The sequence below is a fragment of the Macrotis lagotis genome, chromosome 3 (genome assembly GCF_037893015.1).
Source record: "Macrotis lagotis isolate mMagLag1 chromosome 3, bilby.v1.9.chrom.fasta, whole genome shotgun sequence".
NCBI lineage: Eukaryota > Metazoa > Chordata > Mammalia > Peramelemorphia > Peramelidae > Macrotis > Macrotis lagotis.
In genome coordinates, this window is record NC_133660.1 from 39404328 (window position 1) to 39430244 (window position 25917).

General features: G+C 40.5%; 1 protein-coding gene and 1 long non-coding RNA gene across 6 annotated transcripts in view; one reads left to right on the plus strand and one right to left on the minus strand.

Annotated features, from left to right (window-relative positions):
• SHROOM3 (shroom family member 3) overlaps window positions 1-25917 on the plus strand; it is a 247547-nt gene that overhangs the window by 201614 nt on the left and 20016 nt on the right. For all 5 annotated transcript variants that reach the window (XM_074228540.1, XM_074228541.1, XM_074228542.1 and 2 more), the window contains 4 exons: window positions 6627-6758; window positions 13789-16903; window positions 19089-19165; window positions 24938-25843. In XM_074228540.1, the coding sequence (XP_074084641.1) occupies window positions 6627-6758; window positions 13789-16903; window positions 19089-19165; window positions 24938-25843 (4230 nt within the window). The remainder of the gene's footprint in view (window positions 1-6626; window positions 6759-13788; window positions 16904-19088; window positions 19166-24937; window positions 25844-25917) is intronic.
• The window catches only part of LOC141517497 (uncharacterized), a 42963-nt gene that overhangs the window by 15975 nt on the left and 1071 nt on the right, over window positions 1-25917 (minus strand). The window lies entirely within an intron of this gene.

A 25917-nucleotide genomic window follows, 5' to 3' on the forward strand; every position in this document is an offset into this window, starting at 1 on the left:
ATTCATATATTTTACCCTTGTGTGACTTTTCTCCAATAGGTAAGTTTAGCTTTCTGTTTGAAGTTATAGTAAAACATTCTGCCAAAAATCTTTTTGTACATGTAGAACTTTATATGGCCAAAACTGTTCAGTTTATGTTCTCATTTATGTTCAGTTGCTGGTTTACACAAGCTTTTCCTCTATCCATAGATCTGAAAGGTAATTTCTTCCTTGTCTGTTAATTTATTTATGACATCTGTAACCTTTTATATCTATGTCACATATCCATTTAGATTTAATCTTGGTATGTGGTGTGAGAATTTGGTCTATACCCAATTTTTGCTAAACAGCTTTCCTGTTTTCCCAGTAATTTTTCTCAAATATTGATTCCTTTTGGGGACTTTGGGTTTTCTGAATCCTGGGCTACTATATTCTTCTATTTTGCTTACCTAATTTGCTACTTGAATCAGTCTCTTTATTAACTAGTATCAACTCATTTTGAAAAATATAACTGGGGGCAGCCAGGTGGTGCAGTGGATAGAGCACTGGTCCTGGAGTCAGGAGGACCTGAGTTCAAATTTGGCCTCAGACACTTAATTACCTAGCTGTGTGGCCTTGGGAAAGCCACTTAACCCTATTTCCTTGCAAAAAAAACCCTAAAAGACATATATATATATATATATATATATATATATATATATATATATATATACACATATATACATATATGTGTGTGTGTGTGTGTATATGTATGTGTGTACATGTGTGATATATATGTGTGTGTGTGTGTGTGTGTCTGTGTATCACTGATTATAATAGACTTTAAGATCTAGTACTGATAGATTTCTCTCTCTTTTTTGCCACTAAGGCAGTTTTTATTTCTACAAATAATGTTTTATAGTTGGATTCTAGTTTGGGATGTGAATTGAGTAGATGGACTCTAATATTTTATATCTCCTTTGATTGGCAAGTCATTTCTTTTTTAACTCTTTCCTGGATTTTGTCATACTAGTTGTGTGACTTTGAGCAAGTCACTTAAATCTGATTGCCCTGCATCCAGGGCCATCTCCAGTCCTCTTCAAACTGGACCCAATGATTCTAGAGGAGAAAGTGAGGCTGGTGACTTAGCCCCCTCATTCAAATCCAACTCATATGCTTGTCACCAGCTCCCTGATATCATTTCCTTTGAAAATGAAGGACAGGAGGGGCGGAGCCAAGATGGCGACATGAAGGGATCCAGTCTTAGAAGCTCTCTGATAAAACTCATAAACTAAGGACTCTAACTAAACTTTCGAGAGACAGAACCCACAAAGGGACCCAGTGAGGCAGTTCTACTCAAGGTAACCTGGAAAAGAGCAGAGAGGCTCTGCTCCCCAGAGCTGGAGAGGCGGCTAGCCGGAGGGGTGGCCTGCCAGAGCCAAGGAACTTCAGCCTCCCGGAGGCAGCCCCAGGGCACTGGGAGCCTCAGCTCACAGCAGCAGGGGAGTCTCCTGAGCTGCACCCCGGGGAGCACCTGCACGGAGTGGGGGAGCAGCGGGGGACCTCTGCCGTGAGCACTTGGAGCCCAGCCCTCAGGGCACATAGAGAGCAGCCTAGACCCGGAAACAGAAGCAGGTGGAGCCAGTAAGCAGGAGCCCCCAGGGCATGAGCCCATTGAGCTGAGGGAGGGGAGTGAAGAGAGAATGCAGAGCTCTGTCCTCTGCCTCTGGAACAGGACTCTGGGGCTCTGACCACATTCAGATCCTGATCGCAGTCTAGGCCCCCCCATAGAACAACAGGGCCCCCCCACCTCGGCCCCGTGGCAGAGGGGGGCGCATATGGTCATTCACAGACCAGGAGGGAGGACAGAACCTCACACACTGAGACCCTTGTGGGAGTGTCCCAAAAGCTCAGGAAGCACCCCCAAAAAACAGGCTTAGGCTGGGAAAATGAACAAACAAATAAACAAGAGGAAGACCATTGAGAAATATTTTGCAAATGAGCCCAAGAAGGATCAAAATACTCAGTCTGAAGATGAGGAAGCACAAGCTCCTGCATCTAAAGACTCCAAGAAAAACAGAAATTGGGCTCAGGCTATGATAGAGTTCAAAAAAGACTTTGAAAATCAAATGAGGGAGTTAGAAGAAAAACTGGGAAAAGAAAGGAGAGAGATGCAGGAAAAACATGAAAATGAAGTCAGCAGCTCAGTCAAGGAAATCCAAAAAAATGCTGAAGAAAATAGCATGCTAAAAAACAGTTTAGGTCAAATGGATAAAACAGTTCAAAAAGTTATTGGGGAGAAGAATGCTTTAAAAAGCAAAATTGGCCAGATGGAAAAGGAGATAAGAAAACTCTCTGAGGAGAATAAATCCTTCAGACAAAGAATAGAATTCAGGGAGATGGATGAATTTGCCAGAAATCAGGAATCAATACTTCAAAACCAAAAAAAATGAAAAATTAGAAACAAATGTGAAATATCTCATTGAAAAAACAACTGATATGGAAAACAGACTCAGGAAAGACAATTTGAAAATTTTTGGAATACCTGAAAGTCATGATCAGGAAAAGAGCCTTGACATCATTTTCAAAGAATTACTACAGGAAAATTGCCCTGATATTCTAGAAGCAGAGGGCATAATAGAAATGGAGAGAATCCACCGATCCCACAGAGAAAGAGATCCCAAAAAACCAACCCCCAGGAATATTATAGCCAAGTTCCAGAACTCCCAAGTCAAAGAGAAAATATTACAAGCAGCCAGAAGGACACAGTTCAAATATCGTGGAGCTGCAGTCAGGATCACACAGGATTTAGCAGCAGCTACATTGGAAGCTCGTAGGGCTTGGAATACAATATACCGGAAGGCAAAAGAGCTTAGAATGCAGCCAAGAATGAACTACCCAGCAAGGCTGAATGTCCTCTTCCAGGGAAAAAGATGGACTTTCAATGAACCAGGGGAATTTCAAATGTTCCTTTTGGAATGGCCAGAGCTGAACAGAAGGTTTGATCTTCAGATACAGGACTCAGGTGAAGAAGCATGGAGATTGGAGGAGAGGGGGGAAATATGAGGGACTTAATGAGGATTAACTGCATGTATAGAAAAATGATACTGATAATATTCATATGAACCATCTCAGTTAATAGAGCAGGTAGAGGGAGCTTTTATAGTTGAAGCACAGGAGAAAGCTGAATTCAAAGATAAAATATGGTGTAAAAATGGAGTCAATAGAATAAAAGGGAAATGGAATGGGAGAAAGAAAAAGGAGAGGGGGAATAGGCCAAGCTATTTCACATAATAAGATTTTTTTATTACAATGAGCTATTGCAATGATATGGAAGTGGGGAGGCAAGGGGGAATGAGGGAACCTTTGCTCTCATCAGAGATGGCTAGGAGAGGAAACAGCAAATATACTCAATGGGGTATAGACATCTGGAGTAAGAAGGAGGGGGGAACAGGGGGAAGGGGTGGGGATGTGAATAAAGGAGGAGAGGATGGACCATGGGGGGACAGTGGTCAGATATAACACATTTTCTTTTTTTACTTCTTGCAAGGGGCTGGGATTGGATGGCCTGTGCAAGACTATAGGGCCAGGTGGATTCTGGGCCTAAGGGGTGGTATGGGGGCTCAGGGCTTCTTGGCCCCAGGGCCAAGGATCTGTCTGCTGCGCCACTCAGCGACCCTACAGCAGAGTCATAGTGAAAGGAGAGAGAAAATATAGTACATGGTAGTGGAGAAATAAGAAAGGAGGGAGTTGCAATCAGCAATGGCAACATTGGAAAAATATGGAAATAACTTTTGTGATGGACTTATAAAGAATGTGATCCACTCATGACAGAGTTGATGATGTTGGAACAAAGACTGAAACACATTTTTTGTTATTATTATTTGGGGGAGGGTGCAGGGCAAGTGGGGCTGCGTGGCCTGCTTGGGGCCACATAGCAGGGTGATCATTGGGTGTCTGGGGCCAGATTCGGACCCAGGTGCTCCTGGCTCAAGGGCCAATGCTCTGTCTGCCACCCAGCCACCCCTACTATTATTACTATTTTATTTTATTTTGGGTCTTTTTTTTCCTTCTTTTTGGTTTTTGCAGGGCAGTGGGGATCGGGTGGCTTGCATGTCACATGGCTGGGTGATTATTGGGTTTACAAGGCTGGATATGGACTTGGGTGCTAGTGGTTCCAGGGCTGGTGCTTCGTCCATTGCACCACCTGGCCATAGCTACAATTATTACTATTATTTTTTTTAATTTTAATTTTTTTCTCCCCCCTTTACTTTTTTGCCCAAGCAAGTCTATCTATATTCATGGGGGAGGGGTATTTTGTTTACTTGTAAACAAGTATATTTTATTAATGTAAAAAAAACATTTGTACAAAATGAGAATAAAAAATAAATTAAAAAAAAAGACAAAAAATAAAAAATAAAAATATGAAAAAAAGAAAATGAAGGACAAAAAGAAAAAAGCATTGATAATATAAAATCATTTTTTATTACCAAGGATTTACCTGCATTTATTTCATATTCTGCAACCTTGTTGAATTTATTTTTGTTGTTGTTGTTATTATTATTATTATATTATTATTTTGTTTGACTCCTTAGAGTTTTCTAACTTCTCATCTACAAAAAGTATTAATTACCTTTTCTCTTTGCCTCTGCTTGTTCCCTCAATTTTTCTTTCTCATCCACTCAACTGGAAACAAACCAAGATACCCTAACTTGGAGAAGCCTCTCCTGCAACAGAGAACTCACCCACTATTGTGCTACTATCAGACTCAGTATAACTTTCTTTTCTCACCCCAGGATTAAGTGGGACTGTTTCTCCTACAGACTGTAGTTCTGAGTTAAGCTTTTCCCACTTTCTTTTTGTAAGCCATCTTTTTCCTTTTTCCCTCTGGTTGCTCTAGTTGGGCATGCATGGTCAGTATGAGTCCATGAACAAAATTTTACTGAGTTAATGAGGCAATCTCTGTACCATTGACTGACATCAACAGTACAAAGTTGAACCTGATCTCATGTTTCTCAGTGAGCTTGGCACAAAATTCAAAGATCAAATAGTCTTTTCAGTGTTCACTTCTGTGATCTTCATCCCTAGTCCTCAGGTTCCTCTCATCAGAACTGGGCCAAATCTGTGCATAATAATTTTTGTTGAAGCTAGAATTGAGGTAGAACTGAACAGGTTAGACAGAGAGGACCATGGCATCTAGAGATACCCAGAAAGTCGGGTGAGATTTGAGGACTGAGCATGCGAAGGATGTTTCTCTAGAAAGATGGGGGGGGGGGGGCGCTGAGTATATGAGCCTTAAACAAGTCCTTTTTCCTCCAAGGCAAAAGTCTTCTCTAGGGTTGATATGTGGAAATCTGTAGACTTTCCCTTCCCATGAGGCAGCCAGGGGCTACAATGAATAAAGGACTGGACTTGAATCTAAAAAAGACCAGAATCTTCTTGACAACAGAACCAACCATTTACTAACCCTGTAAACCTGAGCTTAACCCCCATATGCCTCAGTTTCCTCACCTGAGAATAGTAATAGCATCTACTCAAAGAGTTGTTATGAAGATAAAAGAATATCTTTATTTTGAGTACATGTCTTTTCTCTGAGGGCCTCCCCTTTTTGCATTTCCCACAACTATTTTTTGCTTCCCATTTCTTAATACAATTATCCAAATTACAAAGAGGCACTTTATATAGAAAAAAGTTTTATATAGCATAAAGCATGATTAAAGTATCAGTTTATTACTGAGACCAGTCAGATTCAAAGCCATTCTACAAAAGGGAATAAGAGAGTACAAGTTTAAAAAAAACCTAAGATTTCCAGGTTACAGAGATGCCATGCCTGACTTAGCATCATTCACTAAACTCATTCTTCTGCATTCTGAAGTCTTCAACTTCAACCAGGCCCACATTCTCCTGTTGCATTTTTTTTAGATTGTCCAAAGTTAAAGTCACTAGACAACAAAAATGAGGGCAATTTTGCAAACTCTAGGATCAGAATGAGATCTACTCTCATTAGCCCAAGGAGAAAAGAAGCCTGGTACTCAACTAGCTGCTTACCCTTACCTGATTCCTCCCAGGAATTTGAAATGATGGTGACATTTTAGGTTTTGTTTTTTTTTTTTTTTTGCAAGGCAAATGCAAGGGTTAAGTGACTTGCCCAAGGCCACACAGCTAGGTAATTATTAAGTGTCTGAGACCAGATTTGAACCCAGGTACTCCTGACTTCAGGGCGGGTGCTTTATCCACTGCGCCACCTAGCCACCCCTGATGATAACATTTGAATTTATCTAGAAGGAAGGAGGAACTCAACCCCTCTGTAGACAATAACTCATCTTCCTAGGACTGGCCAAGGAATACAAAGAAACAAAAATTATTATTCACATATTTGGCCCATGGAACAATTGAAGCCAAATGAGATAGAATGATGATAATGACTGATGATGATTACGTTAGCCACATTAGATTAGTTTGGCCATTTGAAGATTTGCAAGTAGGAACAATAAGAGAATCAGTGGTAGACATCTTCTCTAGAGTCTTTATAAGTGTGTATTTGTTGCCTTGAGATACATAAAAATATACCAACTTAAATTTCTAACTTCATGTGTTAGCCTTCATGAGACATCTATGTTATAGATATTGCTGAAACTGAAGGGATGCTTTTCCATTTCTCTCTCCAGGTGCAGTGAACCCAGGAGCCGACCACAGTCTTGGCATTCAACCAAATCTGGACAGGACCAGATTGATGCCAGCATGATGCAAATATCTCAGGGCGCGATTCGCACTCTTTGGCACCCAAATTTTCATTCCAGGTATGTAGCAGGCATCTCTGCTGTGACTGAGTCAACTCAAAGAGTAACAACAGCATTTCTCTCCCATGATATTTTCTTCCCAGTTCTGGAACTCTTAATCTCTCCTAGTCTCCCTTTCTCCATCATTCCCAACCTGTGTTCTTTTCTCTCTTCCATCAGATTATGCTTCTTCAGTACTAACCACATCCAGAGGAAAAAATTGATGGATTCTGAAAGCAGCTCAAAAGAATACTATTTTCCATTTATTTTTTGTCTAGTTTTTTTTTTCCTCATGGCCTATTTCTTTCACAACATGACTAGTATGGAAATATGTTTTACATGCTTGCACATAAATAACGTATAACCAATTTGTTTCTGTCTTAGGGAGGAAGGGAGAAGTTTTAGAAATTAAATTTTTTTTAAAAAAAGAATGTTTCAAAATTGATTTTTACATAAAGCATTGGGAAATGAGAAAACTTAAAAGAAAAGATTGTGCTTTCTCTATGAATCCTGAGAATTAAACTATCCTTCTTGGCACTCCAGTTCTCCCTACCAAAACTCTTCATATATGAGCAGAAAACAGTGTTAAATTTCTCCCTAGAATAGTGGGCATGGAACCTAGTAGCATTTCAATCTCTGACTGCTCATTTGGAGAATGTATGCATTTTCAGATTGGCTGTTTCTCTATTAAACCATTTAAAAACTGTACTAGAAAGAACAACAAACAGACACTTCCTTTCCTGCCAAAACTTGTTTGCTGAGAGGAGTGCTACCAACATTTGGCTTGTAATAAAGATTCCGTTTTCATTTCAAAGAGAAAATTACAGATGCTTTGCTTGTTAAAGCAAAAAATACACCCATTTTTAGTGGAATGTTCTTTTTAATCTACTCTCCACTTTGCTTTTTTCCCTTTTCATAGATATGCTACCTCATCTTCTCCCCATCTTTTCCTCCTTTCTCATCTCCCTAATTTTCAAGTCATTGCCTACCTTTTAGTTGGCCTACTTATATAAGTTAAGGTCTTAAACCAGTTTATTTTTATATCAGTCAGTATTTAAGCACCTACTATTTACCAGATGCTACTATTAAGACTATTTCTTATTTAGGGAAAACTAGGCAAGATACAAGGGCTCATAGATTGACATCTGGAAGTCAATTTACAGATCTAAGGTGACCAAGTCCAACAGAATAGGAGTGTGAAGCTTATAGAAATTACTCGTGGTTAAAAAAAACTAGGGTCTATGATGATATCTGAATAGAGGTCTTCCTGGCTCCAGGTCTAGCCCTCTAACCAGTGAACCATCCTTCCTCTTGCCTTAAAAGAGATTCCCAAGCTGTTGACAAGGAATTTCAAAGGCAGAGAGGAAAACCTTGAATTATCCTACTTCTTTTGTTTGTAAAAACAAAATAACCCATTGAATTAATAGAAAAGCCTTTTATCCAGGTTTCTCAAGGTCATATGGCAAGTCAGGAGGCCATATAGGAGTAGAAAACCTTTCTTCTGACTGCTACAGTTTGTTTGTTTGTTTGTTCTCCATTCTCCATCATCTAACTTTTTTTTAGTGTTTTTACATGGTAATATTTTTTAAAAAATATAATAAGAGGGGAAGCTAGGTGTCACAGTGGATAGAGCACCAGCCTTGGAGTCAGGATGACCTGAGTTCAAATCTGGCCTCAGACACTTAATAATGACCTAGCTGTGTGGCCTTGGGCAAGCCACTTAACCCCATTGCCTAGCAAAAAAACTAAAAAAAATATGAGACAATTATAACTTCTAGCAAAATTTAAAACTGAAGCACAGAAGATGGACTGAATACATACGTTTTTCTGGGAGAGAGGGGAGCAGGGCATGGAAAGTGGTGATCCAAGAACCATGCCAACCTCCTTGCTAAGATACGCTTAACGCAAGCCAACATTCCTTATATCTGTTGTTTCTGCAACTGGCCACCTCCCAAAGAGAAATTAATCCAAATTCCCACATAAAATAAAAGGCTCAACCAGCAGGGAGGCCTTGCCCATTGGAGTACAGTCATTTTGATGAGTGTCTTCAAGTAAAGTCATGATGATTTTTGACAGTCCTCCATGGGTGTTGAGGTTCAGCAGGAGATTTCCAAAGGTTAATAGCTAGTTGCCATCTTTGAGGGAAAATAGTTTTTAGATTTTTTTTTGTTTCAATATGACTGAGTCTCCTTCCCTACCCTCTAACATCCCTTGTTTTTCTCCCCTCTTGGTAAAATAACTTTGAAGTCTGTTTTTCACTTAGGAGAGGGCTAAGTCCCAGTTCCCAAAACCATTAGAAAAAGAGCTGAGTCAGAATTCCCTCTCACCTACAAACTTGGAACCTGAGTGAACTAGAATCAGTTAGTTGTCTGATTGTCCTGGGGGCCTGACTAAAAGGCTGGAGGGGGTGATTATCATTTTCCTAAAATTCCAGAGGTGGGAGTTCAAAGGGAATATTTTTAGGTTTTTGTTTATGAATAAGAGGAATATAAACAGAGTTAAGGCTACCCACATAAATTAGGATCATAAAACTGCCAATGACTAGGGGTACAATTTAGTTCATGGAGGATGGCCAAGCATCTTTTGAAAATTGAATATCCATCTACACCCCCTTGTTCATCTTAGATGGGAGCCAAAATCCAAAACTGTTCACTCAGTTGTGAGAATGCACTTTTCAATCTATCATGGTAGCCTTTGGTTGAAAGGAAAAGAGAATTTACAATATTCCCTTCTCACTATCCCTATTTTATCCCCTTTGTCCCAAAAGGAAATTGTCCACCACCATAGATGTGAATAATTCTGTTGTTATTGTTTCAATTATATCTGATTCTTCTTATCCTATTTGAGATTTTCTGGGTAAAGATCCTGAAGTGGTTTGCCATTTCTTTCTCTAGATCATTTTAAAGATGAGGAAACTGAGGCAAACAGGGTCACATAACTAGTAAATGTCTGTGGCCAAATTTAAACTCAGGAAGATAAGTCTTCCTGACTCCACTCTATCCACTGTGTCACCCAGATAGCTTGTGCTTATGGTGCATTTTTTTATAGTATCTATGATTTCCCTACTATAAGGAAGTCTCAGGGAAGAACCCACCTTAGATGAGCCACCTATTCTACATCTTATAGTCTCCAGGAGATTCCTGGGGCAGTTAGAGGTTATATAACTTCTGTAGATTGGAGACTAGGCTTGAATCTAGTGCATCCTAATCTTTTTTTAGTGACCTCTTTAGCAGTTTAGTAAAGGTTATGAACCCCTTCCTGGAATATTTTTGAATTGTTGAAGGAACTGTTAAATTTTGATTAGAGGCTAGTCAAAATAAGGTTGTCCATTTTTCTGCCATCCACACTCATGGATCCCCTGAAATCTATCCATGAACCTCTTGGGGAGGAAAAAATCTGTGAACCCTAAGTAAGAACTTCTGATCTGGTTCAACTCTTCCTTTACAGATCAGTTGGAAGAAAAGGCAGAACTCTATATCAGAGGAATTCTTCTCATTTCTCTTTTTCCTCCAAAATCTGGAGATGATTTGAAAAGAGTATCTGACTCAACTTTCCCTATCACCTCCACCCTTGCTCATTTGAGCTGCCCATCCATTTCTAGAACAATTTTTCTTTAGGTTTTTGCAAGGCAAATGGGGTTAAGTGGCTTGCCCAACGTCACACAGCTAGGTAATTATTAAGTGTCTGAGACCGGATTTGAACCCAGGTACTCCTGACTCCAAGGCTGGTGCTTTATCCACTACACCACCTAGCCACCCCTACAATTTTTCTTAATACAATGACTTGTCAGCTCAAACACTGTGTGGGGTGGGGTTAGAAGTAGAAAGGCTCACATGACCTTCAAAGCTATAGTAGAAATCTGTGTTCTCCCCCATCACATCCCAGAAATCATCCTGTAATCCATTCATTTCATGCTGAAGGCTTTCTATGATAGCAACAGTAATTCTGGCAGATGGTCCCATCCTAGCTTGCTTAGAACCCAGCCGCCAGGTCTGCTTTTAACTGGATGTGTTGGCCAGGCATGTTTCCAAGGCACACCAGTGGCATCTAGTGGTCTAGAAGCCATGTCAGTGGCTGGTCATCATCCCCTGGCCAATACCTAGCCCTGGCTCAGGAACTGAGTTGCAGGAAAGGGAAGGGGTGAGGACAAGATGTTAAAGATAGTAGGGAGAAAAATATGCATGCAACCTGGAAATTTGCATGCCTAGATGCTATATTATATTTGAAATTTCACTGGAATTATCCTTTAATCCTTCCTCTCTCAGGTCAGTTAGTCAATAGACATCGATTAAACATTTATTCTGTAGCAGAACTGTCAAATTGTGAGGTTGTAAAGGAAAAAACAATCCTTTCTCTCAAGGGGTTCACAGTCTAATGGGGGGAGAATATACAAACAACTATGTACAAAAAGCATTTAATGAGACCTGATGCCAAAGTATTATGTTTGTTAAGGAGTTCAAAGTAAAGACTCAGTTGCAAAGATTCAATAATTCAACAAGAATTTATTAAGCACCTACTGTATACCTGATATTTCACTAGGTGATGGACAAAATCAAAATAGTCCCTTCCCTAAAAAAAAGCTTACATTCTACTGATTATACTTAAAATAAGTCAATGTTTCTCCACACTCTTCTTCATAGCCCTTCGTGGTCTACATTGCTATTCTTGACAGTGAGGAAGTATTTTTTAGAAAATGATTGTGTCAGCCCATGAATTCAGGCAGTATTATCCTAAGAGAGAATCATACCATGTTGTGTGTGTGTGTGTGTGTGTGTGTGTGTGTGTGTGTGTGTATTTCCATATTAGCCATCATGTTTCAAAAGAAAATACAGTAAAAAACCCCAACAAAAAATAAAGTGAATATGCTTTAATCTGCATTCAGAATTCATTAGTTCTCTCTCTCTCTCTGAAGGTAAGTGACATTTTTTATCATGGGAAAGGGTCAGCCCATGAATTGAAGCAACATTATCCCAAGAGAATCATACCATGTACTATGTGTGTGTATGTATTAGCTACCATGTTGCCCAAAATATGTCACATCAAAAAACAATAAAAATAAAGTGAATATACTTTAATCTGCATTCAAAATGCATTAGTTCTCTCTCTGGAGGTAGATAGCATTTTTTATTATGGGACTCTTGCCTTTGACTTGGATCTTTGTCTTGATCCAAGTAGCTCAGACTTTCACAGTTGATTATTTTACAAAACATCCATTATTACTGTGTTCAATGTTCTCATGATTCTGCTCACTTTAACCTGTTTATTAACATAATTTTATGATAATTTTTCTTTCCTTTTTTCCCTCCAAACCATTTTGCTAGTTATTTCTTGTATAATATTTCCAAAATAAAAATGTGATAAAGCTTGGGTTAAATGGAACATCTTCATTTTTTTGTCATCAATTTGCCCAAGTAGGTTTCTCACAGAGAAGAATGGGGGAAGCATTGATTTTTCTGAACATCTATGGGGTACAATATTGCAACAGAATGTTCATATTGTGTCTAAGACTCAAAACCCAAAAGAAATCTTACTGCTTACATAAGCACACATCAATAGCAGTGCTTCTAAGTGACTGGGAGTGACACAGTGTCTTTAAAAAATCCCAATTATCTTGGAAGGGGGAACAAGATGACTTTTGGAATATTGGAGTCCCTGTGCTAGGTGAAAAGTTTGCTTCTGGAGACTGATCTCAAGAATCTATGAACCCTGCTTTCCAAGTCATCCAGGACTCCGGAATTCAGTGGGGATGGAGGCTTCCCCCTTTGGGGAGATTGTAAAGAAACAACACACAGAGACCTCTGAGTCACCCAAACAATCCACAGATTTTTAGTAGGCAGTGGAAATATGAAGACAACAAAAATGAAATAGTTCCTGTCCTTAAGTAGGAGGACCAGATCACCCAACAGATATAGTTTCCAGTTCCAGATCAGTGATCCTCTGTGATCCTTTGATCTCTAAATCTGTCACTATAGATCACTGTCCACACCTTAATAGATACAAAAGCTATACAGGCTGATGGTGAGGAGAGTCAAACCCTGGCAACCAGAAGGATCAAGACGTAGGAGCTGGTTCTTGAGCAGAATTGCCCATGGAACTTGGAATTTGAAGACAGATGTAAGGAGGAAGCTTCTATCTAGTGCTGGGGACTGAGTTTCAGAGACTGAAAGTTCTTTTATCTATAGAGAAATATTCCATGAAACTCAAACAACAGACACTTCAAGATTCAGCTCAAGTTATTGGTTTTACTTGTTCTAAATTATGGTGTCATCTTATTTGAGATAATATATTCTTCTGCTCAAACACGATTGGTGGCTTCCTATTATCTCACAAGTAAAATTCTGAGTCCCTTGCTTAATAAGTCAACATCTCCCACAATCTGCAAGCACACCTCACCTTTTCAGTGCTTTCCTCCATCTCCACAAACTCTGTTCCAGCCAAGCTAAGTCAACCTTCTGTCCTGGGGAAATATTTTGTATTATGAGTTGTTTTTAAGTAAAGTCAATTAAGTGAAAATAGCTCACAAAAGATGAAATAGGGATCATACAGGTACATTAGACCAGACCTCTTTCCTGTATTTCTAATGATCTAAGAAAAAGATTTCTATGGGCTATTCAGTTCTTCAAAAAATAATATTAAAAAGTATTCAGGGCAGCTAGGTGGTGCAGTGGATATAGCATCAGCCCTAGAATCATGAGGACCTGAGTTCAAATCCAGCCTCAGACACTTAATAATTACCTAGCTCTATGACCATGAGCAAATCACTTAACCCCATTGCCTTGCAAAAAATAAAAAACAAAAACAAAAAAAAATGCTTCTTTGATTTGGTTTTTATTTTTTGAAGCAGTTAGGATTAAGTGACTTGCCCAGCATCACACAACCAGTAAGTGTCTAAGATCACTTTGAACACAGGTCCTTCTGACTCAAGGGCCCGTGCTCTATCCATTGTGCCACATAGTTGCCCCAAAGAATCTCTTTGAGAACTGACTCCTGAGTTTGCTAGATCCTAAAATCTCTTATGTCCTAATTGGTTTTTTCCCCTTCTTCCTTCTAGTTCCTCCACAAGTGATGTCTCTAACTATAGCCATGCCTATCCAAGAAGGAGTCTCGATCAGTATAGTTCCCAAGGAAGCATGGAGAGTTTGGACCACAGTGGTAACTACCCCCCATGCCACCTCCTTTCCCCTGCTAAGTCCACCAGTAGCATCGATCAGCTTACCCACCTCCACAACAAAAGAGACTCTGCTTATAGTTCCTTCTCCACCAGTTCAAGCATCCTCGAGTATCCGCCCACTAGCCTGTCTGCCCAGGAGTGTTCTGATGCTGTGGCCCCAACCCCTGCTAAAGGCAGTCTGTTGGAAGGGATGAGACAGGCCGACATCCGATATGTCAAGACAGTCTATGATAACAAGCGGGGCATCTCAGCAGAATATGAGGTGAAATCTTCATCATTGTTTCTCCCCAGTGGAGAATCCCAGGAGTCAATGGATGGCCAGGACTACGACAGGTGGCATCATCATCATCATCCCAGAGGTGGTGGTAGGACACCACTGCTATCCTGGAACCAACAATACTGCCGTTCCCATGAGACAGACTCCAACAACCTACCCCACAAAGCAGGGGCTCCCAAGCCCCCAACTCGGAGTGGCAGCTATGCTGCTCTCAGACATTATGAGAGACCCAGTTCCTGGTCTAGCATTGAGCAAAACAAGTATGGACAGCCCCAAGCAAGCTTCCGAGGATCCTTAAAGACTTCATTTCCAGAAGAACATTTACACACTCTACTAGAGAAGAGTCCAGAGAATAGTCCCCCAGTGAAGCCCAAGCAAAACTATACCCAAGCAACCCAACCAGGGCAGCCACTGTTTCCTATCAGTATCTACCCTGTCCCTTCACCTGAACCACACTTTGCTCAGATGCCACAGTCTTCTGTGAGCAGCAATGGGATGCTCTACCCAGCCCTCGTCAAGGAACAAGGCTATACTGCCTCACTGAGCACTTGCGACAAGATAGCTACTCTTGAGAATGGGAATCCAAATGGCCCCAGTAAATCTATAGCTATCTTCTATCAGGCCCCAGAGTATACCTCACCACCCCTGATGGAGAAGCCAGAAACCACAGACAAGTTTTCTCCATATAAGCCACATTTCATATCAGAGACTGAGAACCTCAAGGCCACCTCTCTGAGGAAGGATGAGCCTTCGAGGATTTTGGAAGGCCGCAACGTGCTCCCCAATGGGAGACAAAGCATGTATGACAATGACCAGCACTCCAACCACCATGTTCCTAAGACTCAGGAAATCAATGGAGGTGAGCCACTTTCCAAACCAAGTCCAGAAAGAAAAGACCTCATTGAAGACTCATGGAACACCTCTGGCAAAACAAGTTCAAATATTTTAACTTTGCACATTAGTTCTAAAAGTGCCAGAAGGCAAGACAGTGGGAAGCTACAAATGGGATCTCAGGAAGGAAACCTGGACAGTAGAGCCTCTCTAGTCAAGGTGAGTAAAATGGATCAAGAATCCAAAAAGATAGTTCTTGAACAGTGGGATCATTCTGACTGGCAAGCTTCTCCTGGAAGGTCTGAGGGAGGAGCTAAAGGATCACCCCCTTTCCATAATTCCAAACCAAGGCATGAGGCTCATGGGAAGGCATCCAGCCTGAATAGGAGGCGGCTGAGTTCAGGCAGCAATGCTGTCCAGGCCTCTTGCTCTGTGTTAGAGGAGGTCAGTAAGATTGAGCAACGTGAACAAAAGAACCGGAGACCCTTAAGTCTGAGCAGTTACCTCTACAGGGCCAATAAGTTGGAACAAACACCCAGTAGTAGAAGCTCCATGGTTAGCTTTGAAAACTCCCAGGATGAAATAAGTTTTCTAGAGTCAAGTCAATCCACTGGTTCTCTGAATGTTGGAGAGAACCTGGTCAAAGAGGATAAGAAAAAACCTGAACAGCTTCCCTGGCATCCAACTGAACATCAACTGAGGAGAGCTGGGAATGGTGGCTATGGACCTGCACAGTCAGAGGCTAAGGCACCCAGAAATCCTCCTCTCCTGCAACGCAGCCAGAGCACCTTCCAGCTTTCCCACAAGGCAGGGGAGGAAATGCTCTGGAGAGAAGATAGACCTCATAGTCCTGAATCACCACTTTTTGAGGTCCCCTTAAACCAGGCCTATCGGAATAGCATCAAAGATGCTCAGTCACGGGTCCTGGGAGCCACTTCATTCCAACGGCGAGATCTTGATCTGGGTCCCCTCATTGCCTCCCAGTCAAGGCCAAGGACAAGACAGAGGCCAGCCTCTGCCCACCTGGGGATGAAGAACCCAGAAATAACACCAATGCCTGCTTCTCCTCATACGCCCAAGGAACGACATAATATCACTCCAACTGAGGGGAGCCCACCCAGGGAAGAATCAGCACCCCCAGTGACCCGAGTTGGAGGCCGGAAGCGACTGACAGCTGAACAAAAGAAGCGTTCCTATTCAGAACCTGAGAAGATGAATGCGGTGGGGGTATCTGGGGCAGGAGAGCCATCTGCTTGCTATCCCCAGAGGAAGGACCTACCCTTTGGCTTCCCAGAGAACACTGTGGCAGACAGGTGTCGCATCTTTGAGAGGGAAGGGAAGGCATGCTCCACCCTTAACCTCTCCAGGCCCGAGCTGAAGCAGCTACAGCAGACTGCACTGGCTGACTACATCCAACGCAAAACTGGGAAGAGGCCAACCCCTTCAGCCAGTCACGGATGGGAGAACCACAGTCTCACTGCTGCAGCAAGTGTGAACTCCCTACAGGAGCAAAACCCATACCCCAGGAGAGGGTCTGCCACCATGTATGCAGAATTGGTTGGAGATTTGGAGAGGAACAGCCTCGAGACGCGGAGCATGCCACGAGATCGGAGTAGTTCCTTCGCCAACAGCCATCTCCGTGCTGAAAGGCACTGGCATGTCAAGAAGGAGCCACCATGGGTGGATTGGCATGGAGAGGCCAGTGGCCAGCCCAGTCCTCCACAGAAAGTGTCCCAGGCCCAGGAGAAGCAATCTGTCCCGGTAACCTCGAGCAGAGGGACAGGAAAGTCCATGTCAGCCGAAGATCTGCTGGACAGGTCAGATGCTCTGACTGTCCCTTTCCATTCGAGGTCCAGGTCATCCCCAATCTCCAACAGGAAATGTCAGGTACCTGCATTCTTTCCTCTATACCCTTGGGAAAGTGTCATAACTGTCTCTGTTGAATAAAATTCTACTGACCTCAGTTTCTTCCTTCACTTTGCCCCTCATTTTCCTTTTCATGCAGGAAAATTTAAAAACAGTTTTCTTTGTTTTGTTTTGTTTTTGCTTTTTGCAAGGCAATGGGGTTAAGTGACTTACCCAAAGTCACACAACTAGACAATTATTAAGTGTCTGAGGCCAGATTTAAACTCAGGTCCTCCTGACTTCAGGGCCAGTGCTCTAACGATTGCACCACCTACCTGCCCCTAAAAAGATTGTTTTTGCAAGGATCGTAGATTCAGAACTGAAAGGAACCTTATTATATTATTCAACCCAATGCCATCATCTTATAACTGGGGAAATTGAAGCCAGAGATATACAGAAAGACAATTCACACTTAGCTTCTCCAACTCCAAATTCCTCCTAACTTTAACCAGAAATCCAGGAATAGAAATCATAGGGATAACATGAGTACAGGTGCCAGAGATAGCAATATTTTTGCCCCTCTTCAATAAAGAAATGTCATTTAAATTATGACTTCATGAGTATATAGCCAGAAAAAGTAATTTGTAAAGTGAAAGTTTCTAATGTAATTCAACTATATCTCTTCCAAAAATGGGCCTCAATCCCCGTACCAGTTATTGTATCTTGTTAATTTAAAATTAATATACTATCTGTTCTCCCTTCTGTAAGAAGAGATCTAGCCCCAGATTCACTTTTATCAGATCCTCTGCCCATAGCTAATATATGTAGAAGCAGAATTTGCTCTTCATTACAACTATCTAAATTATTGATTGATCATAAATCTACCCTTCCAAATAGCCAAGGATTTCTTTGACATCATTTCATAAAGTTTTTATGAAGGGTCTAAGGGACAGATATTATTATTATTATTATTATTATTATTATTATTATTATTATTGTTGTTGTTGTTATTGTTATTGTTATTAATTGTTATTTAATTGTGGCCAACTCTTCATGTTCCCATATGGAATCTCACTGGAAAAAAAACTAGAATGTTTTCCCATTTCCTTCTTTAGCTCATTTTTCAGATAAGAAAACTGAGGCAAATAGGGTAAAGTGACTTTCCTAGGATCACACAGCCACTAGGTGTCTAAGACTGGTAAGTCAGGTCTTCCTGACTCCAGGCCCAGCACTCCATCCACTGTTACCAGGCTACCCCTTGTATTACAGAGAAATATAAATGACCTCACAGAAGCCTCCTGCCAATTAAAATGAGAAAGTGGGTGGGCTACATTTCTGCATGTTAATTTAATTTTAAACCCCATCAATCAGTACCTCCCTGAGGTACTGAATCCTCCTTGAGGATTCAAGTTTGGCCATAGTTAAAGAGAAGAGTGCAGTAAACTATAAATAAAGAAATTTTGAGATGGGAAGAGGAGTAATCATTATGTGCCTTTCATTTCGGCAAAGTCAAAGACAAGGATATACTCACTTCAAGATTGATTCCAAACACTCGAATCATTCAAATTTCAAAATAATGACATACACCTGAACAAACTACAACTCATGGGAGCAGCATGGTATAGTGGAAAAGCCATTGGATCTGGAGGCAGGAAGGACTGAGTTCAAATCCTACCTCAGATACTCACCAGCTAGGTGACCCTGGACAAGTCATTTAACCACTCTGTGTTTCAGTTTCCTTATTTGTAAAATTAAAGATGGGGGTGGGGAGGGGTTGAACTTAATGGTCTCTAAGGTCTCTTCCTCTTCTAAAACTATGATCCTATGTTACTGAGGGACAATACCTGATGGGAAATCCCTTAAAAGAAATTTCCATCATTCTGATTCTCAGTTAGGCCAAAATCCTGAACAGGGTCCAACGTACCTCATTTGAGAGCCATGGCTGTAATTTTCAAATGTTGGGGGGGGCCTACATATCTTCTCCCACCTGTCTCCCATCTTTCCAACCTACTGCTTTAGATGTTTAGATGATCTCAGAGCTTAAAGCCTCTGAAAACAAAAGATCCCTTTTCAAATCTGAGTCGAAAGTCACCAACCAAACTTCATCACTAACTCAGTTCAATGATTTGGTGACCAGGACCTTAGAACATACTCTTCCTAAGGAATGGCTCTGTTCTGGGAAGGCACCTCTGGGTGGGTAATAATGTGAGACCCTTCTGTGTTCAAGGAGGTGCTACGGAGAGAAAACACTGACTACAGTCTTCTGGGAAAGACATCTTCCTGTGCTGCCAGCCCTGGACGCAGGTATGCACAGCTCTTTCTTTACAGGGGCAGTTGTTGGCATGTTCTCTCTCTCTCTCTCTCCCCTTCCTTCCCTAGCACTATGCCTGTCACTGAAATGCTTTTTCCCTTTCTTGAGGTCAGAGTCCTGACCAGTCTATCTTAAGGAAGACTTAAATATTCTGATTTTGTCCAAGAGTATCAAATTGCATTGGAGAAAATATTGTGAAAAGAAACCCTTCCTAAGCTAGTCTACAAAATAAAACACTGAAGTGGGAAAATTAGACATGGAAAATGAATTTCTAGTATCCTAGAATAATTGACTTGGAGAACATTGCTTTGTTTTTTCTAAGAATGAACTATCAAAAAAATCTTTTCAGAATAAGCATTTATCAATATTGTTTAGATATTGCTGGGATTTTTTTTCCAAGGATTGGCTAGCAAAAATCCTTTAGCTGAAGGAGGTTGATAATTAGCATTTATTAGGTACCTACTGTATGCTGGACACTGCTTTTAACTCATTCAATCCCCATGACCCTGGAACATAGACATATTATGAACCCCAATTTACACTTGAGGAGTCCGAGGCAATCAAAATTAAGTGACTATCACGGTGTCTGTTAGTTGTTGTTGTTGTTGTTTACTCATTCAATCATGTCTGACTCTTGATGATCCTGTGGGCCGTAGCATGGCAAAGATACAGGAGTAGTTTGCCATTGTTTTCTCCAATGAATTAAAGAGGTCAAATGATTTGTCCAACATCACAGAGTTAGTATATATTTGAAGCTGGATTTGAATTCAAGAAGGCATGACTCTACTGTATCTACTGAGCCATCCAATTGTTTCCTACAGATGTTAAGTGTCTGATAGTAAATGTCTGAGACCAGATTTGAACTCAGGTCTTCCTGATTCCAGACCAAGCACTCTGTACATTATGGAGTCACCTAGCAGCCTCCATTTTTGGAAGAGAAATAATAGACATCTAGATGAGACCTGAATAGTTGAGATTTTCCTAAAGGAAAAAAACAACTTTTTAAATGGAAACTTCCAAAGAGAATTTATTTGCCTGTGAAATGTTCCACTGTAATTCTGATGTTGTAGAGTAGAGCCAGCCCATGTGGTCTGGCTCTAATTTTGTTTAGCTTTTGGTCTGGACTCTTGATATCATTGGTGTGGAAATTTGGTCCTCTGGTGCAGGTCAGCACCCTACTGTAATTTTAGAGTTTTGAACTGTTGCATGAGACACTGAGAGGTTAAGGAATCTGTTTATTTCTCTGCCAGGAAGGAAATGCAGAGGACTGGTGCTACTCAGATCAGCATGGTGGCTTTGATTTGCTCTGTAAGTTATTTGGGTCAGCTCATCCCTCCTAAGGCACCCTTGTGGTTTGCCTTACTAATATTGAATTAATGACCTAGATGGCTCTGGAAGAGAAAGTGAGACTGGTGACTTAGCACAGCACCCCCCTCACTCAAATCCAATCCATGTGCTTGTCTTGGCATTACCTCCCTGATGTCCTGGTCTTCTTTGTCTTCAAAGAACAAACATCTTTGAATTGAGGGAACAGCTAGGTGGAGAAGTGAATACAGCATCAGATCTAGTGTCAAACAAACGAGTTCAAATGTGGCTTCTGACATTTACTAGGTGTCTGTTACTGAGCAAGTCATTTAACTTCTGTCTGCCTCAGTTTCCTCATTTCATCATCCACAAATGAGGATGATAATAATAGTAACACCTACCTGCAGGATCAGATGAGCTAAAAATCAGTAAATCAGTTAAGTGCCCATGTGCTTCCTTGCTTCCATGCTGGTTAATTGAAATCCTCTCGACACATCTATTTTTGATTGATATCCCAGTTCCACAGTTGTGTTCCCTATTTCCAAAAGCTATTGTTCCCCTTCCCAGTTTATATTAGTCTTCTGCAGTGCACTCCAACAGGAAGTGTGTTATTAGATTACCTGCTAGTCTGCCAAGAGCAGCATTCCAAGATTATTCTTGCTGCCTTAACCAGGATTAATTTCATCTCAAAGCTGTCTTTCCGGCTGCGGCACTTGGGGTGAGCTGTGTTTTAGCTAGTCTTTCATCCCTGGTCAAGGTTCAGCTCCTTCTTGGAGAGGCTATCAGGATCCACAAGAGGTGAGGTGGAAAATGAGAAGGGAGGGGAAAGACAATTTGAAGGTGGTCTTGTCTGAAGTTAAGGGCTAGACCCATCAACCTACAAAAAAGCCTTCCAGTTCTCAAATTCCTCCAGTTTTTGATAGCATGTAAGGGGTGTGGGGGGCTATCTACACCCTTCTTCAAAAATGGGCTGTTATGAAAAGTTTATTTCTCCATCTTTTGATTCCAGGGTTATCACCAAAGAAAAGTTCTGGTTGAAACTACTTGACACTTTCAAAAAATAAGCATTTAAATTTTTTTCTCAGTAGTCACATGACTTGTAAATAGTGGACCAAAATGATCATTAAAAATAGTAGGCATAGGCTAAATCTAAATTCTAAATATCTTATTTTTTATAATCATCATTTCTTTTAAAAGCATTTTTATTATGATCTTGACCAGGGGCGGGGAACTTCCAGCTGGCAAGCTGTACTGGTATGTTATTGTTAGGGCAACCACAGGCAGAACTCAAAATTCAACAAATCTAGGAGCTTTTTAGGGGTAAATTAATTAAATGTTTGACCATTAATTAAATGTAGCCCTCATATAATGTTGTAAATATCCAAATGACAGAAAAAAAGTTCCCTAGCCCAGATCAAGACAGACATTTCAGCAAACCTGAAAATGTAAATATAAAATTTAAATGAAAAAGAGTACTGTATATGAAATTATGAGTAATTATTTGAGGGTTTTTTGCTTGCTAGATTTAATACAATAATAACAAAACTATCCTGCTTTCTCTCATCTTTTCTGCAGTCCTCTCTTAGGTGAATTTTCAAATATTAACATTCTATTCTTTCTTTTCTCCACCATTATTACTACTCAATAGGCATCCTCTCTAGTAACAAATAGATATGGTCAAACACAACAAATTCACAAATTGGTTGTGTCTAAAAGCATAATAACTAGCTAGCATTTACATGACACTTAAAAATATTATCTCATTTTATTCTTACAACTCTGAAAGATAGGTACTTTTGTTATCCTCTTTTTACAGGTCAGGAAACAGAGGCAGGCAGGGATCAAGTGACTTGTCTAGGTCCCTTAGTGAGATTGGAATTAATTTCAGTGCACTATATCTATTACTTTCATGTCAAGAGGTGGGAACCATGATTTATCATCAAATTTCTGAATCATAATTGTCATTGCAGTAAGTCATTTACTAAGTACCTACAATGTTTTCTAGGCACTGTCCTGATCCCTGGGGATACAAAGAAAGCCCCCCCCAAAATGGTCCCTATCCCCAAGGATCTCACAGTTCTTTAGGTAACAAAATATGTAAGCAACTATGTACAAGTATGATACAGACAGGATAAGATGAAGATAATAACAAAAGGAAGGCACTAACATTAAGCGAAAGGCTTCTTGGAGAAGGCAGGATTCTAACTGAGACTTGAAGGAAGTCAGGAGGGAGAAAGAGAGGAGGAAGGCATGGAATTCATCCAGTGAAAATGCTCAAAGGTATATTTTTTACTCTCCTAAATGTTTTTTGTGTCTATTGGCCTTTTTCCTGTGTTTGACAGCTTTGGGATATATGACTTTTTGTTCTTTCCCATTTCTTTGTTATAGTCATTGTATATATTGTTTGCTTGGTTCTTCTCTACTTCACATTATACCCATTCTTATAAATGTTCTCATGCTTCTCTGAAATTTTCATATTTCTTATTTCTTGCTTTTGCCTGTTTTTACTGGTACATCACTCTAAAAAGCCTCAGGATACAAGTAGCATAATAAAGTGAATTAAAAGATCTGCATCATTAAACATTAGATTACAATTTCAATTACTATCCTGTTGGAGAACTCTAACCTTAAAAACCAGGTTAAGTATGGCAACTGCATACTGAGGATCAGTGTCAGATGAGATAATATGGCCCTCCAAAAATAAAGACCATCTGAAAAGCATACTCAACCTGTAGTGTAAATTGTGAAACCCACCAGTAGGAACAAACAATTCTCACTTGATAAGGATCCACAGAAAGACATTATTAAATTGATTTTAAGAGGTTTTCATCTAACACCTGATCTATCAGAACTCATACCTACCAAACTAGTCAAACAATGATATTGGAAAAAAAAAAAACAATAAAAGACCAAGCCTCGATTGCATGTAGTTGGAGGCTTCGTATGATATTTTTTCTTCTCTCTTTTTGTATTATTCATGCTTGGCATCTGATGATTATTAAAGATCATTGCTTATTCTTCTAATCCAGACCTACTCATTGAGGAAGGTGCCTACAGTTTATTGGAAGTTCTCAGTTAAGTATGTAAATATCAAACTCTGTTCAGATTCATGGAGATAATCAACCACCCTTAGGCAATTTACACATTACAGTTTGTGAATTTACTGGAATCTTTCCCCTCTCCTATTTTGATATTAATTCTTACATGGCATTTTAGCATAAAAATAACATCTCCTACAAACCACCATATACTATCTGCTTCTTAATCTTATTTTCCAAAAGTAATTATTCCCTACCTCTCTAGGAGAACCTTGCCACCTTTTTTTGCTTTTAAAGAACCAGATTCAGCTACTCGTTAATTGGTATCTAAATATTCCACAGCATTAAACTCATAATCACCTGCATAGCCATATACAGTTGAGTTTAAAAAAAAATACTACATTACAGTGGATTACTTTTACAGAGGAATTGTTATAGGCCACTGGGAAAATTCAAAACAAAAATAAATCTCCCCAAAATAAAAGCCAAAAAATTTTAACAGGATTTTCAAAACAAGGCTACAAAACTAGTGGGGGTGAGGGGGAGGGAGGGAATATCTCTCAGATGGCATGTCAAAATTAAGAAATTTCCCCCAGTTCTTTGCAGAAAGCAGTCAGAAAAATTGAGAACTAAAATTAACTCTAAATTCAAAACCCTCAAGAGAAAAATTAAATTAAAAAATATTTTCAGAGGGAAAATATTTCTCTTGCCAATGAAACAATAGGAAGAAAAATAATATTCAAAAATTGTTCAAAAATAGTAAAATTCCCATGAGCAGTAGAAGAGAAGAAATGGCATCCTGGCCATTCCCAGTTAAACTCTACTTCCCCCCCCCCCCAACACACACACACCTTTTAGTGAAACATTTTTAAAGACCTAAAACTTTCTTCTTCATGTGAAGAATAATAATAATGCTAGAAAATTAATCTAATCTGGAAATAAAAGTTCTAAATTAAGTATCCCTTGTAAATATTTCTCTAAGTCTTCATTCCCAATGAAGAATTTTGTATATAATATGTGGATAATAGCTATAACGTGTCTATATAGGCATACACAAATAAATAATTAGAGAAATAGTGATGTCAACCATCTGTTCCATTCTCTGCTTCTGGGCCAAAGAGCTACTTTCTAAAAGTCTTTAATAAGACCATTCTTCTCTCTTCTTACCTCTTAATAGTCTATCCTCTAGTGCTGTTTTTGACCTAATAGGAAATGTCTTATCAACTTCTTCCTGCAGAATCTGCTGTTTATGTCTGACCTAGCTTTGCAAAGATAATTGACTTCCTATGAGAGGGTAGTGGAAAGGGTGCCATTTCTCTGAGAGAGCCTTCTTAGCCCTTTGGATGCTTTTGGTCATCTGTAGGGTACATCCTTCACTTGTTTTTGTCTTCTCATTTCACATTTGCTTGTGTCTCACTCCAGGCAGTTAAGCTATTCAGAAAGAAGCTATGAAGAGCAGTCATCGCTTCACCCAGGGTCTCAAAAAGCACAAAATGGGTCACCTGTTCTCATGGAAGGTTCCAGAACCCTAGAATCTCAAAGACCTCCCAGCAGATCTCTGGTCTTCAGGCCACCCTCATCAGGAAGACAAGGTCCTTTCATAGACTCAAAATCCTCACAAATGAATACTTTTAAATCAACTCAGACCTCTGGAGTCAACTCCACCTACTCTCCCCAGCCTTATCTGCATGCTGAAAAAGATGTCCTGGCTGGGAGGCAGCCTTCTCCAATGGACACACCTGTAGCTGTCCTCAGAAGTGATAGTCACACCCTGGCACAGCCCCAGAGTCCAAAAGACCTTGAGGACAACTGTCTTGAGAGTTTAACTGAAATTAGGAAGAAGAAACCTAGGGTCCCCCTACCTCCACCAAGGCCTCCTCCCCCTCGGTTTAAATGGGCTCACTCATTCAGAGAGGATTTAATGGTACCCCCTCCATCAACTGAGGTATCTGGTCAGAAACACTATCAGCAAAGGCAGAGTCTGTCCACCCCAAGTACCACGTCTAACCCCAACAATCCCCCAGGACTCTTCAACATGTCTGGGAAGGCCTCCTTCCATATATCCGAGTCTGCCTTTCAGGGCATCCCATCTACTCAGGAAGAGTGTGATGATGAAGTGTTTGCCCAGGATTCAAGACCCAGAGCCACTTCCAGTCCCACTTTCAAAACTCTGCCCACATTACCTCCACCACCACCCCCTTCGCCCCCTCCTATGGACCTGAGGGCACCAGGAGACAACCTGGAAGAGTTTCCACCTCCCCCTCCCTCAATTACATATGAAGCATTGGGAGCCTCAAAGAATGCAACTCATGAAGAAACCTGTACCAGGTGAGGAAAATTCTGGTTAGGACAGACCATGCCTTGAGGACAGAAAGGACAGAGGATATACACACAGTGTGTGA